Source organism: Scomber scombrus, chromosome 7, assembly GCF_963691925.1.
Source record: "Scomber scombrus chromosome 7, fScoSco1.1, whole genome shotgun sequence".
Taxonomy (NCBI): domain Eukaryota; kingdom Metazoa; phylum Chordata; class Actinopteri; order Scombriformes; family Scombridae; genus Scomber; species Scomber scombrus.
In genome coordinates, this window is record NC_084976.1 from 23,611,292 (window position 1) to 23,630,281 (window position 18,990).

The window sequence follows — 18,990 nt, forward strand, 5'->3', positions numbered from 1 at the left end:
ATTAGAGAAAAAAAAATTAAAAGGCAAAGAAATGGATAAATATTAAAAAAAATTAAAAATCAATTGTCGATTTGAGAGATCAAGCCTATTTTTTTGGAAGTCTGTGAGAAAAAAATTATAGATCCATTCTTTTTTTTTGCCTCCAAGAAATGAAATTGAAGAAGACAAGGTGATGGTACAGCTGTAGAAGATAGAGAGGTGTGCTGAGAGGAAGCAGAGAGAGAGAGGGAGAGAGAGAGAAAGAGAGAGAGTGAGAAGAGAGCGAGAGCAGATGAGAGAGAGAGAAAGAGAGAGAGAGGGAGAGAGCTGGTAGGCTACAGCAGAGCTCTGGTGGAGGTGGAGGTGGTGGTGGCGGCGGCTGGCGTGCAGCGCGTTAGCTCCTGCCAAAAGCAGAAGAGACAGTGAGCGTCGGAGAGCCTTCTCCTGGTAATTTGTGATGACACTCTCTGGGTAGAGCCTCCTCGGTCTCCCTCAAGACCCCTTGCTCACAGTCTCTAATGTATGCATGACACACAAGGTGCCTCTTCCACACAGGCTTTTAATTGGACTGCGATGCTAGGCATGTAACTCCAGGCTGCTTTTTTCCCCCCTCACAACCTATCCATTTTTACCCATCTCTCCTCCTTTTTGCTTGAGATTTAAAACACTCACCTTCTGCCAGCCAAGTCTCCTGTAGCTGACTGAGGTCCTGGAAGAGCTCTGGAGGGGGAACAAAAGCAGAGAACAGGGCTTGAAGGCGGTTAAAAAACACAGTCAAAACCCAGGAGAAGCATAAGGAACGGCTGACTTCATTATGGCAGGCTGATGTGTCGTCAGAGCCACTGGAGCTCATTGGGCACGGGTGCGCCTAATAACAAGTCAATTTGTGTCTCTGACCACTGACAGAGGCTTGTGAGAATCATCACAGGCCACTGTGTTGTAATTGAGATTCTGTAGTTAGCGGTGCAGGTGGCCACAAACCAATTGAATTTTGCTAAATGTTTAGGAGCCGTGAAATTAACTTCTCCCCCTGCCCTCTGCTTACCTTCAGTGTCCAGAGCCAGGTCGGACTTAATGAATTTTCTCTTTCTGTTATTTGCTGGCCTCTCACAGCTCGTTGTCTTTTCTTGCGTCTTCTGCAAAGAAAAAACAAAAGGACACAAATCAATCTCTTTTTTTCTTTCCCTCACTTGAGCAGTGATTATGTTGTTGGCTCCAGCACACGTGCAACTGAGAGAGCAAATGAAAAAGCTTCAGTGAGCCACTCGTTGATGCCTCATGCACCTCTAAAGGCTGACCCATGCATAGGGACCTTTGCTTCACTTATTAGATGTAATTAGCAAGTTGTAACATGGTGCATAACCAAAGGAAAGCTGTGGCCACCTTGTTTAGCTGTTTATCTTTGATGATTAGATGAAACGTAAATGGTCCCTGAGGGAGAAATGAGTTTTGGCAGCAGCAGAGAGGGAAAGAAAGACAGAAATGAGATCAGAATAAATAGAAAGTATTGAAGTATTGGAGGGAAGAATAGTCATTTACAACAAGGAAAGATATTGAGGATACAGTGAAAGAGAGAGAAATAAGAATAAAGCAACTATGGATTAATAATTAGAGGAGGGCGTACAATGTGCATCTGTTATCTGATTTGCTTCCAACTTTTTTTCCAGGCTATGATCACTCACTTTGGAATTACAGTAAGGCACTTGCTGGTCGTGAAATCCATCCATTATGCTCCGTTGTGGCTTTAATTGACGAGCGATCTGCAAAGACTCCGGTCTCCTGTCCTGTGCGAGATGGATAGAAAGCAGAGATAAATGTGGCGTTAATTACAATTTCTCATGTTGCCCCGAGTGGAAATGCGAGTTCCATTCACTGAGGTACAGTTCAGGAACCTCTTACTACTGTTTTGAGACCGAAATTAGCGACAGCACCTCCGGCGATGCTGCAAACTTAAGTTCACAATCTGCAGATTTCGTGCGTAAACGAGGAGCGCGCCGAGCTTAAGGGCGCAGTGAAATGTTTCACAGGATGAGAAGAGGGGGTAAACCTCAAAAGCAGAGGAAGTGTGGAAAAAAACTAATATGCACTTACCAAAGCGACCTCGCGCCGCTTTTCATCCGCTTGTAGAGTGCCACAGAGCGGCTACAGGATCTCCACAGTCCCAGCTGCTGCCTGCGCTTCTCCCAGCTCGCTGTGTTGCTTTCTGGCGGCTTGGTATCGCCTCCCGGGGCCTCCCATGGAAACAAGCCGCACTCCGCTTCCTATTGGTTGTCAATGTCTTTCACTGGATCAGATTGCTGGCAGTCAATCACACACGGCTGCAGGCGGCAAGCACGAGAGAAGTCAATGGGAACATTCAAGTGTAAAGCGCTTCTTTTTTTTAAAGAAAAAAAGGGGGGAGAAGAAAAGAACAAGTTTGGACTTTTGGAGTAATTTAAATAGCAGAAGGGAAACTAAAGGTAAACATAATTTAACATGTGTAACACTTGAATACGCACGCAAACTGCACTTGCACAATCCCTCCTATAACACACACACACACATGAACACACACTCAGGTTTGCTTAAGTCACTTTTGGGGTATTTACATAGACTTGCCTACATTCATTTCCTTGTTTAGGGCTAGTTACTTTAACTAATCCTAATCATAACTACTACTCTTACCTTGACCACTGACCCAAGAATAAGCTTTTTATCAATTGGGGATACAAATTTTGTCCCCAGTTACACAAGTTGTCCCCAATCAACTGGTCTCAAGTGTGGTTTGTGTCCCTGAAAGTAACTTAATGTATACACACACACACACACACACACACACACACACAAACACACACACACACACACACACACAAACACACAGAGAGAGAGAGAGAGAGAGAGAGAGGTTTGCTTAAATCACTTTTGGGGTATTTACATAGACTTACATTAATTTTCTTGTTTAGGATTAACTACTTTAACTAATCCTAATCATAACTACTACCCTAACCTTGACCACTGACCCTAAAATCAGCTTTTTACCAATTGGGGACACAAAGTTTGTCCCCAGTTGCACAAGTTTTCCCCAATCAACTGGTCTCAAGTGTGGTTTGTGTCCCTGAAAGTAACTTAAGACACACACACACACACACACACACACACACACACACACACACACACACACACACACACACACACACACACACACACACACACACACACACACACAGTCCTGTCTTTACCCTCTCTCAGTCTTTTTTACCTTGCACACAGTGTACACACAAACACACTCCTCAGTCCTCTCCCGGTCAAGTTTGTGTCCATGGTAACAGTGTTTTGAAGAGCCTCCAGAGGGACTTGCTGAAGCGCCAGCTCTTCGCTCTCCTGTAAGGGATACATTGTTGAGAGTGCCGCAGACCTGCAGAAGCCACTGACCTGGAAGTAAAGCCCAGGTCACTGGGCAAAACTGAAGAGGACTGTTTCCAAAAAAACAAACTCACATGGCCAATAAATAAGAAGAAAGCAGGTGCAGTGGGAAAAAAAGTTTTAAGCATGCTGTTTTGCTGCAGCTTTCCTGATTTACAATGATGCAGTTACAGTATGGACACATGGCAGCTTCTGGATACAACCACAATCTGCTGCTGTATTTGTCAGAAAGGTCTATAGGGGTTTTAGTTACACACTATTTCTCAGAGGCTCAACTCATGTGAAAGCAGAATTATATGTTATTGGTTGAAATTATTCAGTAGGTTGCACTCACTGAGTTTTAAATACATACAACATACTTTGTAATGTATTTTAACTATTATCCTGACCAGATGCATCAGGCATTTACATTTTTGAGTTGTTTCCAGTATCAACTTTGGCCCACTAACTATTAAAAGCTATAGTTAGATATAATTTATTAGCAATATTGAACAAGAAAGTATTAGCGAAAAATGCTTTAAACTAAGGGTTAATGCTAGCTTGTTAGTCAGCAAGCATCATTAAATATTTATACACTTAGAAAGCCCAAAAACATCTACACTTTTTACTGACAATATTTAACTCTTAAGTCTTCTTATGTCAACCTCTGTTTTGACAAAAACAATAATTTAGCTACTATTAATAGCAAAGTACAACAAGCTGACACTAATTTTAATTACTTATGGGTTCAATCTCTGATGCAAAAGTCAGTATAAATAGTGAAATTCAGACACTAAGTAATTTACAAATTTATTCAAGTCATTCTGTTTCATGGTGTGAGCTGAGATTGATTGTTTACGCCTCACACAACATCACAACATTTCTATGTTTATGAACTCTCACTACATACGGCTTTCCAGCCGGAAGGAGCTTAAGGCCAACTCTAGACCCAGCTTTTGTTTTGTCCATTCTGAGCTACTGTAGAAACATGGCGTTCTTTTAGGAAGAGGACCGGCTCCCTCTATAGATATGAAGGGCTCATTTTAAGGTAATGACAACACAGCACTTCTTATTAAAGTGATTATATACTTATTTAAACAAAATGTATGAATATTACATTCCAAGTCTGTTCAGCTAGTTGTTAGACACTGGATGTTTACCTCATTACATTTAATATTGACTTAATACTTGCAGTAACTTGTACTGTAACCCTGTTTTATACACATACAGTAATTCTACTAGTGCATTTATGTCCAATTTTAGTGTCTTTCTTTCTTTTTTACTATAACATCTTACAGTTTTTTACTTTCTTCAAACAACCAAAATTATATCACCAAGTTTGTATTTCCATGCTCCAAAAATTGCAGAAATACAGGACAGATCCAGGTTGAACCCCCCAAAAAAGAGGACTTTACCATTGCATTAAACACTTGACTGAAAGACGGACATATCGGAAGCCAGTAGTGGTCACGCTGATGCCATCTTGGATCCAGGCAGGGTTCCATTACCAGGCGGGTGAAGTGGATATGAAGTGAAGTATCGTGTCATTCCTGCTGAACCCCCCCCCCCCCGAGGACGGAGAAACGCAGGTCAAGTGCAGGCGTCCCCCCATCTGACACTGAGACACGCAGCAAACCAAGTGCCACACCAGACAAGACAATAAGATAAATAGATTTTATATGGTGTTTGTCTAGCACTTATTGATTGTAATTACCAAAAAGAAATTTGTCATATTTTTCTGCAGTGAGCCCCACTACATCTATGTTCTCTAAGGTAATGACGTTTTAGGTAATGACTCACAAAACGTCAGTACTGATAATTTGATTAGTGCAGTGTCTGTGTGGGAGGGCACTAAAAATAGTTAGCAGTATTGGTCTTTGCTTAGTACCATCTCTGATTTATTTGAACACTCCCTACATAGCTCCAAGTCATGATTCAACTCATGGGCTAACGTACAGGGTGATGAAGTTAATGGACTACTCATTGTTGACAGTTAAAGGATATTTTTCTTATTGTCAACAAATCTCATGTGTAGAGCCAAACCAACAATTAATTAATCGATTTACATGTATAATGTGTTACTAAATCTAGGTCCCAAAATGCAGGACACAATGTTGTAGATAAGAGCAGTTTATGAGGATTTACTGGTTTGATATGACCAAAGTCTGTTTATAGGAGCTGGGCACATGGAGCAGGTGAAACGGAGCAAGTGAGGGTTTCTAGAAAGTATAAGCAGGTTGGAGAATGTGGTTTGCAGCAGAGCTGACCAGGTGACGAGTCAAGGATCCAAACTGGAGACAGGTGACGAGAACGAAGCTGGACGTGGCAGGTAAGCTTGGCTGACTGGAGTTTTAACCTGGAGCACAGGACTCCAGATAAGTAACGTGCAAACTGACATCAAGAACAACAAACTAGAACTGGCCTTGATGTTTGTGCCATGCGGTAGACTGAACGATCTGGTAGAGTCTGGATGGATGAGGCGAGGTTTTATGCAGCAGTTGCTTGTAGAGTTGATTAGATGATCAGCTGCAGGTGCACCGGTTAAACAGCGGGAACGGGAAACTAAGATGCCATGACCAGTATACACACACCGTAACATACACGGAGAGAGACAAACCAACACACAAAGGACAGGAAAGCAGAGGAAAACACAGAGAATAAGGGAGCTCTAATCCCCTCATAACAATCAAGTTATATACTAGACACAAACTCATTATTTATAAGGGTCTTGTTGGCAAAATACTTTTATTAAAGCTGCACAATTTGTCAGTTCTTCTGTGTGTGTGATGTTTGGTTGAAGAACACACTAACTACAAGCCGTTCACTAGCCTCCTTTGTGTTGATTTCCTGCGCACATCATGGTCTTTTCCTCCACTTCTTCACTTCTTGGCTCACTGAAGTTACATAAAATAAGAAAGAAAGTCAACAGACCCACATAAGTTGTGTCAGTTAGTACAAATGCAACAGGGACATACTGGTATACTAATCTTCAAAACATGTATTACCATTAGGAAGGTTAGCTGGATTCTCTTGTGTCCAGAAGGATAACACAGCCCCAGGACTCTCCTTGTGTCAATTTTCACTTTCACCGGACATAGAGAGGACATGAGAATCACCTTTTGCAGGCACATGTTGTCACTTGAAGTTTTAGAGACATTTTTAACATACATTTTATGTTAGGAAAGAAGGTTGTTTGTGTTGCTTGCAGAGTTTCCCAAGCTGATGTAGGAAGGGACCTGCCTCCGAGTGAAACTTGTGCCTCCAGCATTTTATTCCCTGCTCCGCTGTGTCTGGGTCAGGTAGGTGTTCTCGGTACCGCTCTACCAGCTCTTCACCCTTTTCTTTCGTCAGTATTTTGAGAGCTTTTGGTACTGGGTAAGCTGCTAGCATTGTAGGCTCATTCCTTTGAAAGAACTTGGCATCCAGTTCACTAGTGATGTGGTCTATAAAAGGATAAAAGATATTTACTCTGTAGTGGTCTTCCACTGACTCTGTGGGTTCACTAGGCCTGTAGTTTTGTTTCACAGATATTCTCTGCTTGGCTGGGACTGAGTTGGCCAGAGCTGTTACTTTTTAGAAAGCATGCATTGAATCCTCACTCACATCTGTGTTTGGCTATGACTTCACATACATTTCGTGCCTCTTCATATGCTGCGATGATCTCCAAGTTAGTAGCATGTAATTGTTTGGTGAAGGGTTAGGGTTGCATTCAACCTAGGACATTGCTGGTCATCACAGCAGTATTGATGGTCTTGAATGTTTCCATACTGTGTCGGGGATTACAAGCATTTCCAGAGATGGAGGTCAGTTCGGTTTCCAAGCTCTTCAAAGAAAAATGTGCAGCAGTGAACTTTTCCACAAAAGTGCATATTGGGGTCGCTCTGATGTCCGACATCAACGGGATCCTTGCTATCCTTCATTGTGCATCTTCTCTTCTGCACTCTTCTGGCAAAGGCATCTTTCCTGGCTGAGAAGAACACATCAATCCTTTCAATGATCAACATGGTGTTCCTCACTAAAGGAATGTCACAATAGTAATGCACCAAATCAAGTAATTTTTAGAAGTTATCTCGGGGGTACTTTTCATATAGGGCAAGTCTAGACTGTACTATTTAGACCCAACACTCCCCCATGAGCAAAAAAAACTCCCCTTTAACTAGACCTCAAGCCTCAAACAGAACCAGACTCTAGGTAGTATAATAGTAGTAGTAGTGAGAGTCAAGCACCACATCCACATCTGTAAGAAAATAAATCAAAAGAAAAGCTACGAGGAAGATGCCTAGTTTCTAACATGCATTGATTAACATGTAATGTCCCGCGGTAGTCTAAGTTTATGGCAGAATAACTAGGAGCTGGTCTAAAGCTCCAACAAATGGAGTGCATGTCTCCTACAGTAGGTGTTCACTATCCTGGGGTGCAGTTTCTGGATTCCTAATTGCAGGGGCCCCATCAAAACCCTGACCCCTAAAGATGGTTGCCCGAAGACCCAATTTGTGAGCTGTTTTAGTATGGGACAGAAACCAAGAACATGCTTTTTTTATCATAGTGTTTTCTTCCTCCTCATTGATGTAGCGGTCACATATCGACATCTGTTTAGTCCCACTTATGTCCATGGACTCATTGGCTAATACAGTGAAGTGCTGAGCCTCCTTTAGTTTCTTCAACAGGGTCTCTCTACTTTCCATTTTGGTGGACACTCTCTGCAGATGTTGCTTTAGAGTGGAATCAAATTCTGCTCTCTTTACTGGGCAAGACACACGATTATGTTAATGATGGATAAGAGACTCTTAGGATTGGTCATAACCTTTTCATCATATTTTTGGCTAATAATTGAGCCAATGTTCTTTTTATTTCCTTGGACTACAGACTGGTACTTCGCTGCCAGTTCAGTGGCTCTTTAAATCCCCACTGTCAAGCTAGGCCTTGGGATAATACATATCTTTTCACTAATAGCATACTTCCAATCACTGAAGCCCTTCGTACTTACACTAAAGTTTGAATCTTTAACTTCATTAAAGACTAGGCATTGAGCATAAATGACTGCATCCTCTTGAGATGAATAGCGAAACAGTTCAAATTTGTTCGACTATATGACGTTATATTTTAGCTGCTTTCAAGCAAACAAGTGTTCTCTTTATCTGTAAATATCTGATTATGTGTGCCTTTATTCTTAAATTTCACTGGATCGAAAGGACTAAAAGTGACTCCTGTTTCTCTGTTCTCTTCTCTTGGGGAGAAGAGCTTTTTGACATTATGTTGCTCAAAGATAGTTTCAAATGAAGGGTTTGAATTAATGCATGTAGTTGAAAATTAAATTATGAAAATAATGTAATGTAGAGTTGCAATGATAACAATGAATACAAAAAAAAAGAAAAACATGTTTAGGGTCTGCTACATGTATATAGGCTATAATCTGAGTATTTAGATGCTCTTTAGTTTTGTTTTTTCCCCTTGCTTTTATTATTTATCATTTTTAAATCTGAACATTTGTAAATGTAAAGGAAATGGACTACTTCAGACAAATAATTTTATCAATGTAAAAAATAATTACAGGATTTCATTTGAGACAACAGACTCCCAGACTGACCTCTCTTTGCTGTTATCTAGTGTTTATATGTTAACTAGCTAGTTAGCAATTATAGCCTGAAGCCAGGAAGCCTTGCTCCATGTTGTATAAACACTGATGCTATTGTTAATGCTGTTAATGAAAACTTATTAGTAATAACTTACCTTTCCCTTACCGCACACAGCAGGCCTGATGGGTGCACAGATATGGGAGAGACAAAATGCCCTAGTCAGGAATATATATCCACTATGCTTTGCAGTTCGACGGGATGCTGTCAGGTTGACACGTAAACAATGTTTCAACTCCTGATTATACAGCTCTACAGCCAATTTTTACATTATATGTATATATATGAGGTCCAGACCTCATAGCTGGCTACGGCCACTGGTGTGTGTATTTTTCTTTGTTGAGACCTGTGGAGATTACCTTTTAAATGCATTAATGCAGTGAATCACTGCCTTCATCAGCTAGAATACTGTCAGTTTTTTGGATAAGGAAACTTTTACTGTGTATAAAATAAGCAGTTTAAAATGAATTGATTTCTATTTTTAAAGATAGACTATAAAATAATTTATAGATGGCATGTGCACACAAGTGGCTGTAAAATGCCTGTAGTTATTGGATGGGACTGAAATAAATCAAGCTGGTACTATATATGTCAATAGTCATTTTGTATTTAGACTTTAATTGGTTAATGTACGCTTGTATGGGCAGCAGACTGTAAACACTCAGCAGTAGACATCAGAACAAATCAATGACCAGAGGAGGTCACAAACTGCTTCTTGAATATCCAACAATACAGTAATTGTACCATCATGCAGTCTGACTGAACACTGGACTCTTTTTTGCTGCCTTATCACTGTTTTTCACTTGAAAAGTACCTGAGTACCTGTTTCCCCCCAAAAAATACAGCTGTCTCATAGATAAATTGTGATATGGTTAAACTGAGCAGCACTGTAGATTCAAAAATGATCAATTTCCACAAGTGTCAAAACAGATCTTGGTCACTCATGCAACAGAAAGTGTGCACACAATTGGTAAAACTGTCTGGAAATCTCTCGTGCGACGTTAAACAAAGAGTGTCATGCATTTTTTATGAACAATCAATAATCATTCCTAATCTTTCCACCAACGGAGCAGCAAAACAGCAGAGTCAAAACATGACAAGAGTGACTTGCAAGAACCAGTAAAAGTAAGCAAAAGAGATTCTCAGTCTTTTCACTACTTAAAGACATTCATGAGTGAAGCCCGAAGAAATGCGGGGCAAAGAAACTTCACTTCTCACTAAACACATTTGGGAAAGATCAGCTGCAAACTCCAGATATGTCAGCTCCAGCAGCAGTCGCCTCTTTCGCTGTCCATCATGCATCAGGTGGTATGCAAATGCAAAAAAAAAAAACCTGTTAAAAAACATCAATAGCAGCAAAATATGAATAAATAAATAAATAAATGCATCATATCACAAAACACATTCATCTGTTGGTTTGTTCCACATGGCACGGATCACAACAGCAAAAATAAAAACAGACTTATAGAAAATCTTTTCAGAAGTAGACTTCCAGAAATAGCTTCAGTAGTTTTGGAGCTAAACTGCACTACACACCCTAGATCAAAGCATCAGTCCTCAAGACACCTCATTCTGGATTCAATGAGGGCTTCTCGGTGACGTCTCCGAGCTGAAGGCAACACATACTCAACCTACAGTTTGCTACTGTATACTGGGCTATCAAACAGGCATCAGTGACCCCCCCTTCACTAGTGGGCCGAGTGATGATCAACTTGTGACCTCTGCTCTGTAGGTGCTTGTGAAGACCTGAAGGTCTTGAACCATCATTTGATCACTCTTTGCTTTCCGTGCGTGTTCTTCTGATGACTGAAGAGAAGAAGCTTCGTCCTTGTTGTGGTCCCATCAACATGGGAGCCTGGTTTTTGTGGATGATCTCAATCTAGTGGGAGGAAGAAACAGAGTTGAGATTTAGCTTTGGTTTGTAAGCTGCTGGGCAGGAACTATATTCTGTATACTATATAATCTCATATGCCATCCTTCTAGTATAAATACCAAACCTTCTTCTGAAAGTGGTCCAAAACAAAGTGAATAAAGTAAGTTTGAATAATAAATGTAATAATTACAGCTGTTTTTAAAGTGTTATGTCTTTGAGTAGGAAAAGGGAAAGTATTGACAGAAGGCCTATTGAATAGTTGGTTTTGGTCTTTCATGGGATTTTTTTACTGATAATAACAGAATATCGCCAGCCATGATGCAACAACAACAAAAACTGTCCTATATGGTCCTGGGTCCATATGGGTTGTTGTCAAATGGATTCAAATGTGGGTCCTTAATGCGACAAACTGTGAGAATACCTGAGGTTCAAGACTCTGAATAACAAATGCTTCCACACATTATGGTGGATTTTAGTAGAGTATGGGCTTCATGGGTATAATATCTGACAATATCCTGTTTGCCAACAATGATCCCATTTCTGTTGAAGGATAAACTTGTAGATCGATGAAACAACCACTATCAACCATCAAGGGTTGTCATATTAAATGCACAGTTCATTATATTGTTGCACTATAAAACAGTAATGGGGAGAGGAAATGCTACTATCTGCATTAAAAGGACCATGCAATTACATGCTTCTGTGGGCTTTCTGTCATCATTAAACGTGATTGAACTTATTTTTTCTGATGTACTTTACAAAAAAACATGATAACCTTTAAGACAAGACATTGGTCACTAATGGAAGATCTAAAGGAAAACCTGAGATTAATGTGTAAGGTTACTTGGTTCTGTTTTAAGGATGCAAAATTATAGGGGGACCTATTATGCTCATTTCCAGTTCCATATTTTTATTCAGGGGCAAAGCTACTCAAGTGGTGCCCCCCTCCCACTGAGCCCACTCTGTTCAGTTTGGCCAGCTTTCCGAAAGCCAGCTGAGGGGGTTGTATGATGCTCAAAACAATGAATCCACTGTTTTATCGCTACAACAGTAATGGAGTAGGCTAGGACAGAGCCTATGACGTAAGTATGTGTCGACTGTATTTCTGTAATTACTCCCACTGCCAGAAGGGGGAGACAAAAAGTGTTTCGCTGCAGGTTTAAATCGTTGACTGTTTATAAAGATGAACATCAAAAGTGACACACCCAAAAGTGAAGCCAAAACTTCTTGATTGCCCCCTGGTGGCTGGATGCAGTATAGGTCATTTGTCCCTCCCCCTTCATGTTAGCAAAACGACGTCAAATGTCATTTTAGGTAGTTTTTATCACAGTGATGTTTGTTCAAGTGTTCATTTTTCTAAGTAGTTTGTTTCTAGTTATTTGGCGATATAAAAAAAGGGGGTGTGACCTCATGAGTAACATCTGTGACAGTCGTACTCACACCTCCGTCAAGCGGATGCCTGGGGGGGTTGTTCATTATGCACATGGATGATGTCTCACAAGCAAGATGGCAGATCCCAGAAAGAATATATTTTGGCTTCACTTTTGCAAAGTGGTAAGAAGTGGAGATGCGTTGTCCACAGTCAAGAGCCCAAGAGCAATGGACAGAAATAAAAGCAATTAAAACAAATGAGAAGTGGAATTTTAGCAGATTCCTCTCTGAAAACAGAGTAAAATTTCTGCTCACAGCAGACCTGATTATCAAAGAGACAGCGATACATGTCGTATGTCACTTCAAAATGCAAATGGTTTAATAGTGTTAAATATGTTATGCATGCAGAGGAACTGAGATGCATTTGCATAGTTGTTGTTGTTGTTAATAATTAGTGGGTTAACATCCCATTTGAACTGTGATGTTTTTATAAGTATTTTACAGGTCGACTGATTCAAATTCAGCAGCGCCATAATTATGTATTGTCAGATCCTAACTTTGCTCCGTGGAGTTGTGCCAGCAGACACAAGAGCACTTGCAGGCTACTTGTTTTGTCATGCACTGTGTATTTTAGCTTTGCTTGGTTGATCCATATGTAAATCTTGGCAGCACTTCATCTGCAGTGGTGTTGTAATTAAAGCTAAACACAACCGTAATCAACACAAACTGAGGAGTTTCATTTAGAAAAATGAATATCTTGGACAGAGAAGCAAACACTTGTGTACTTGTGGAGGTAGATGTTTGAGACGTAGATGGTAAGCAAATTGGAAGAAGACTTGCATCATTAAGTATTTGTTATCATAAATTACAGCACAAAAAAGCAAAGCAATAATTTGTGTGAGAAATGGAAGGAGCCAAAGACTGCACCTGATTACAAAACTTTCCTTTATCATAAAACCAGTAGATTTGTGTTTGTATTTTTACTCTTCTTTTTGGTTCGTTTTTTTTAACTTTCAACATCACTCTATTCAGTGACTGCAGGAATTGAGGTCAAATCTAGCACATTTACATCATAATGACATAATGTAATGTTTATTGTCCCTGATAAATTGCTAGTATTGGTAAAGAAAAGCAACATAAAGTAAAATCAAGTTTAAATCAGTCACTAAAGCCTGAGGGACTTTCATAATAAATAATTGCTAGGATTGCAGTAAACAGGCGACAACAGTACTATCAAGGAATGACTCATTATCTCATGCGTTTCCATTAGCGATAGTACTGTAGTAGTGGTGTCTGCTACACAGTCAAATTTGAGGGCATTTTAATCTCTCACAGTTAAAAAAGGTGATGCTGACTGAGGTTGATAATATCTCCTCTGAAGAAAGAAGTATTTAATTTAATCCCAGCAGTATACTGTATACTGGCTCCTGTTTGCATGAACCACCTCTGTGTGATACACAGTGGATATATTCAGGGACTTACAGTGCAGGGAGTCTGCATCCACGGTTCACCATCAATCTGCATCGGAAGTGATTTACTGGTTCTGTCAGTGAAAAACAAGATAGCACGTTATGATTTAACTTTATGATCATTTATAAAACACAAAAAACTGCTTGAAAAGTTTGCACCATGCAACTTAACATGTACAAGACAAGGAGTGATAACTGTTCAATATTTTAATACTCAAATTCTGCAGCATCATTAAATGTTTTTTGCACATTTGACTTTAACTTGACAATACAATACAAAAAAAAAATGCTGACAATGTTAGAACAACAAAAATGATAAAACCACATATTTGACAAAAATTGTGAAGTAGAGTTGGTAGAGTTGTGGTCCAGTTTAAAGCTGACCTGATGGTCACAGAGGAGCACTGTGCCAGGCGTCTTCCAGCGCTCTTCAGGCCGGTGTAGATCTGACCCATCTCCATGGCTCCTTCCAGTCCCACCACCTCAAGCAGCTGGTCAGAAAGGTCTAAAACATGAAAATAAATATTTTTACAACAAGCTTAATGTTCACTTTAGAATTGGCTGTGTTTGTGTAATCCAGATACATATTTAAAAACTAGTAAATTCAGATTTTGTGTCTGTTAAATGTGTAATTCTGTCGAGACACAAGTACATATTGTAAATCAATTACTATGGTATGTATGCTAGACACATTGATGATATGCTCTTCAAGTAGAACCATTTAAGGTGCTGATAAGTTGTATTTTAGACCGGTAACTATTCAAATATATTTAATTAACTGATTTAATATTGAAAATTGACAGCATTTGTGTTCCTTTTTGCCCCTCAGTGTGGCTCATGTCATTTCAAAACCAAGAAGAACACTGGAAAAAAATCTTCTGGTTATTGAAACTGTGACAAGAAGCAAGAAATAAGGGATGAAGGAAATTTGTGAAAGTGAGGATGAATAAAAGAAGATGACACATCACTTCAGACTTTGCCTTCTGCTTATGAAACATTTAACATTCACAGTTTTTAAAAAAAGCAACAAGAACAAGCTACAAACAAAACAGCTATTAATTAGATTGCGCCGGCAATGCAAAGCAATCTTGTGATAATATAATTATTAATTTCTCTTCTGTTTTGCAGTTATGAGCATTGATTTTGCCCCTGCTGGAAGCCCAGTGTCACGCAGGGCCCATCTGTTTCAGAGGCCCGTTCTACCTCCGACTCTCCATCGACTCGTCCCTCCACAAATTAAGAAGCTGCTGCCTCGCTGCTGGGAGTATACAGACACTAATTGAAACTAGACCCATTTTTAGGCACTCAGTGCGTGCTAGCGAGTTAGCTCGCTGTCACCGATGCTGCTCCATCCCCGTCTTGTTTATCTCAGCCGCGTTGGTTTCCTGAAGGTGTGTCGTAGGTAATGTTGCTGTGACTGTGAGGTGCTGTTGTCGCCGCCGAGCTGTGGTGTCCAGCTGTCACCATGGTGATGGACATGCGTCTGTCCCTATCTCAGTGTAGGACTGTGAGTGCAGTACTTTCCAGGGTCGGAGTGGAAGAGTGTGTGTACATACACAGTAGTTTGACCTCCTGACACTGGGCTTTAAAGCCGTTCTTCCCCCTCCTCGTGACTTCTCACGTTAATGCAAACAGCCCACACAGGCCTGAGCTGACACGTATGATGGACAGCGTCACCACAGCGATAAGTAAACTGGCGGGGATACCTTGTTGCCCCGGGCTACAAAGATCCCAACTATACCCAAGAGTGCTCACTGTGGGAAAAACCATAGAGCCTCTCTGCCAAATATAACGAGGTCAGAACATCTCTGTACAGCCAGTGAGTGACCTGCATATTTTGGTTATAAACTATAAATATATGAAATAAATGTATTTATAGAAGTTAAACTGTTCATTAATAAAATACAGAGTTAAGCTTATACAGGACACTGAAAACTTTTAACCAATCCTAACTGAGAATACAAATATATGTTTCACTATTAAAAGACATTACACATGCAAACTCACAATTTTCACTATGAAGGAAATTCATTTATTTACTTTGCATGATGATGAGCTTAGTTTAGCATAAAGGCTGGAAGCAGGGGGAATCAGTTAGCCTCGCTTTGTCCAATTATCCATTATATCTCAATTGTTTAATGTTAAAACCACTTAAAGGAATAGTTTGGCACTTTGGTTTTTGCTTTCTTGCCTGAGGTCTTGTTTGCACCACAACGTTGCCAGGCAACCAGCGGAGACTCCAGGAAGTCACTGCTCCCGGCCAAAGTGTGCCACATGCAACTAAAACTACAAATTGTCCTTTTTACGCTGAAGTTGGTATTTAAATATTGATATATTCCTTAGAGATGTCACATACTGTCTTGTTATCACCAAGTGTTTTTTTTTTTTTTTTTTTAAAGCAAAGAGGTAAGTAATAAGATACTGTAATGTTTTAATTAGATTTTTCAAATAAGCTTAAAATTAGCCCACATTTCAGTGTTTCCATTATCTGTCAGGCCCTCTTTAAAAGTTACTTTAACCTATTTTAATAAAGTGAGGACACATGATTTTAATTAAGGTCTTAATGACTAAAAGTAAAGAGTATATCATTTAATCTAGGATGATTTATTGGTGAATATCCATTTTATTTAAACCTCCTAATCATTATTTCTTACATTAGAGTTGCAAATAAGACTTCTGGCACAATAATCGAACGTGAACTCTGCTAAATATAGAAAAAGCCATCATCTTTACTTCCCTGAGATAAACTGGGAGTTATAAACACACCAAATAAGCAGCCAATGGCCAAATATAAACCAAAACACCCCTACCTAACCTACAATCAACAATATGTGCCTCCCTTGAGGGGTGAAGGCAATCTTTGGCTGTGATAAACATGCAGACACTGAGGTTGACAAGCAAGAAATGATTGAGACAAATCATATAAATGAATGTCCATAAGGGAGATTCACAAAAGCAGCGCTGTGGCTTTAATCTCCGAGTGTCGGATTAGAAACGGCGTCCTTGTCACTGTCAAACATCGAGCTGTCGAGGACGGTGACCGCACTGACACATGTGGAGCGACAGGGTGAGAGCGGAGGAATAAGTGAGGGAGCAGAGCAGGACCAGCAGCAGATCAGGTGAAAGGAAAACTAAAGAGAAATGGCGGGAGGAGGAGGAGGAGGAGGAGGAGGAAGAAGGGAAGGTGTGTGGGTTGGCTGATCCGCCAATGAAAGCTTCATGGGGCTTGTCACGAGGCATCAGTCCCAAGCATCAAACCCCCCCGCCTTTACACCCCTCCCTGCAAAACCTCAGTCCCATTCTAAATAATTCACTCCACAGCCATTCCCTTCCACCTGAGGGGCTTGTCTCCTGGCGTCACCAGCGGGACGATTTAACAGCTCCCGAAAGGTCAGGGTTTTTTTATCCCCCAGCCACCCTCCACACATACACCCTCCTGCCCATCCTTTCAAAACACACACACACACACACACACACACACACACACACACACACACACACGCACGCACGCACGCACGCACGCACGCACACACACACACACACAAAAATCCATGCCAACAGTTTGATCTGTGCGTTGTGCTTGGCGGTGCCCCCTCTGGGCTAATGTACTCTTGTGTTTACCTCTAAATACGCCATTCTCTTGATCTGACAAGTTAGGCCGGCTCACCTTCCACAAGGGCATCCATTCACACATACAGGTGCACGCCCATACACACACACACACATACACACATCAATAAACAGGCACAAACAGACACAAATGTGCACAAACACACAGAGACAGAGTGGCACACAAATACACACTCCCCACTTACACTAAGTGCCTTCCCAGGTTCAGTCCGTGGCCTTTTTTTTTTTTAAACCCACAAACACCAAACTGATAGATTTTTATTCAGGGATTAATGGAGTGTTCATCGTAGCAAGGTTGGGCTTTGAATTGATCAACTATCTCACTCACTGGCTGCCGTCCTCTGTGCCACACTACCTCACATCATCTCATTAGGAAACTCAAATCAGCAGCCTCACAAGCATCCCAACAAGCAACAAACAGCACTTGTGCGACGACGAGTGTCTTTGTTTTCATTGAGTTAATTATTTTAGAACTGAGGTGTTTTTGTCTTTTCCATCACTGTCCCTGCTGTGTTTTCTTTGAATTTGTTTTCTCTCAACTTTGCCAGTAACAACACATTTATTCTGTTTTCTGATCATAAGTATGGTAAAATGCTGCTACTTTAAAAACAAAGGATCAACCTGAATATAACAGTTCATGCAGCATCTCAGGGGATGAAGGAATTTCCCCAGATGGAAGGATTCATTAAATCTGCACTTGTTTTGACACGTATTGACATATTTAACAGCGTTTTATGATCAAAACCCCTTAAAGGCCAGAATCACATCAGTCATGTTCTGACCATTGAAGTTTCATAAGGGATCATTGGCACCTATGTCTGGGAAACGTCACTGACTCATGTTTCAAGCTCGACAAAGATTGTAACATCCACTTCATCCCCAAGTACACACACATCATCACACCAGGAAACCTAAAAACACACTGTGCATCACCTGAACAGGCAACTGTTAGACACAGAGGCATCATGCCCATCATAGGGGGGTTGGGGGTGGGGGAACATACCCCACCAGATTCTTGATACCTGTATTTTTTATATTTTTATTTCATTTTATTGCTATATTTTTTAAAACATGTAGTAATGAGTCATACATATTCTTCTAATTACGTTGCAGATCATACCTTAAAATGTCATACAACCCTTTTTTCTGTGGTATTGGTTTCTTCTAAAAATTGCAAGATTAAATAAGTTCATAAAAACAGTGAGCTGGTGATTTTTTACCACCGATATCACAGGTTATAGTTAGCAAAACACTGAATTCCTGGTCAAGATGCAAAGGAAAATCTCACCCTTCTTTTAAAATAACAACATAAAGCCCCCAAACCCCTAAAACCCCTGTCCTCAGATTTATAGCGATAGTCTATTTTTCCTATTATTATTATTTCTATTATTATCATGATTATTATTATCATTGTTGTTATTCTTGTTATTACGTTACAGCTTATTTGGTGGTAAAAGAACAAAATTATGTGGTTTGATAAATGAAAGTCACAAAAACAAACATAATTAGCTTTATGTAAGGAATCTACTTTTCAGATGAAGATGCTGATTTTATTATTCCAAAAGAGAATCTAGAGAGGGGCAGCTACCTCAGGAGAAGGCCTATTCAAAGAGAAGATGAAACTTTAATAACTTAAATAACTTTAATTGGAGGT

At 40.2% G+C, this 18,990-nt stretch overlaps 1 protein-coding gene across 4 annotated transcripts in view; it reads right to left on the bottom strand.

The window, feature by feature from the left end:
* Window positions 1-10,764: 10,764 nt before the first annotated feature.
* dgkb (diacylglycerol kinase, beta) overlaps window positions 10,765-18,990 on the bottom strand; it is a 68,941-nt gene continuing 60,715 nt past the window's right edge. For all 4 annotated transcript variants that reach the window (XM_062422179.1, XM_062422177.1, XM_062422178.1 and 1 more), the window contains 3 exons: window positions 14,091-14,211; window positions 13,720-13,780; window positions 10,765-10,872 (listed from right to left, as the gene is read on the bottom strand). In XM_062422179.1, the coding sequence (XP_062278163.1) occupies window positions 10,765-10,872; window positions 13,720-13,780; window positions 14,091-14,211 (290 nt within the window). The remainder of the gene's footprint in view (window positions 10,873-13,719; window positions 13,781-14,090; window positions 14,212-18,990) is intronic.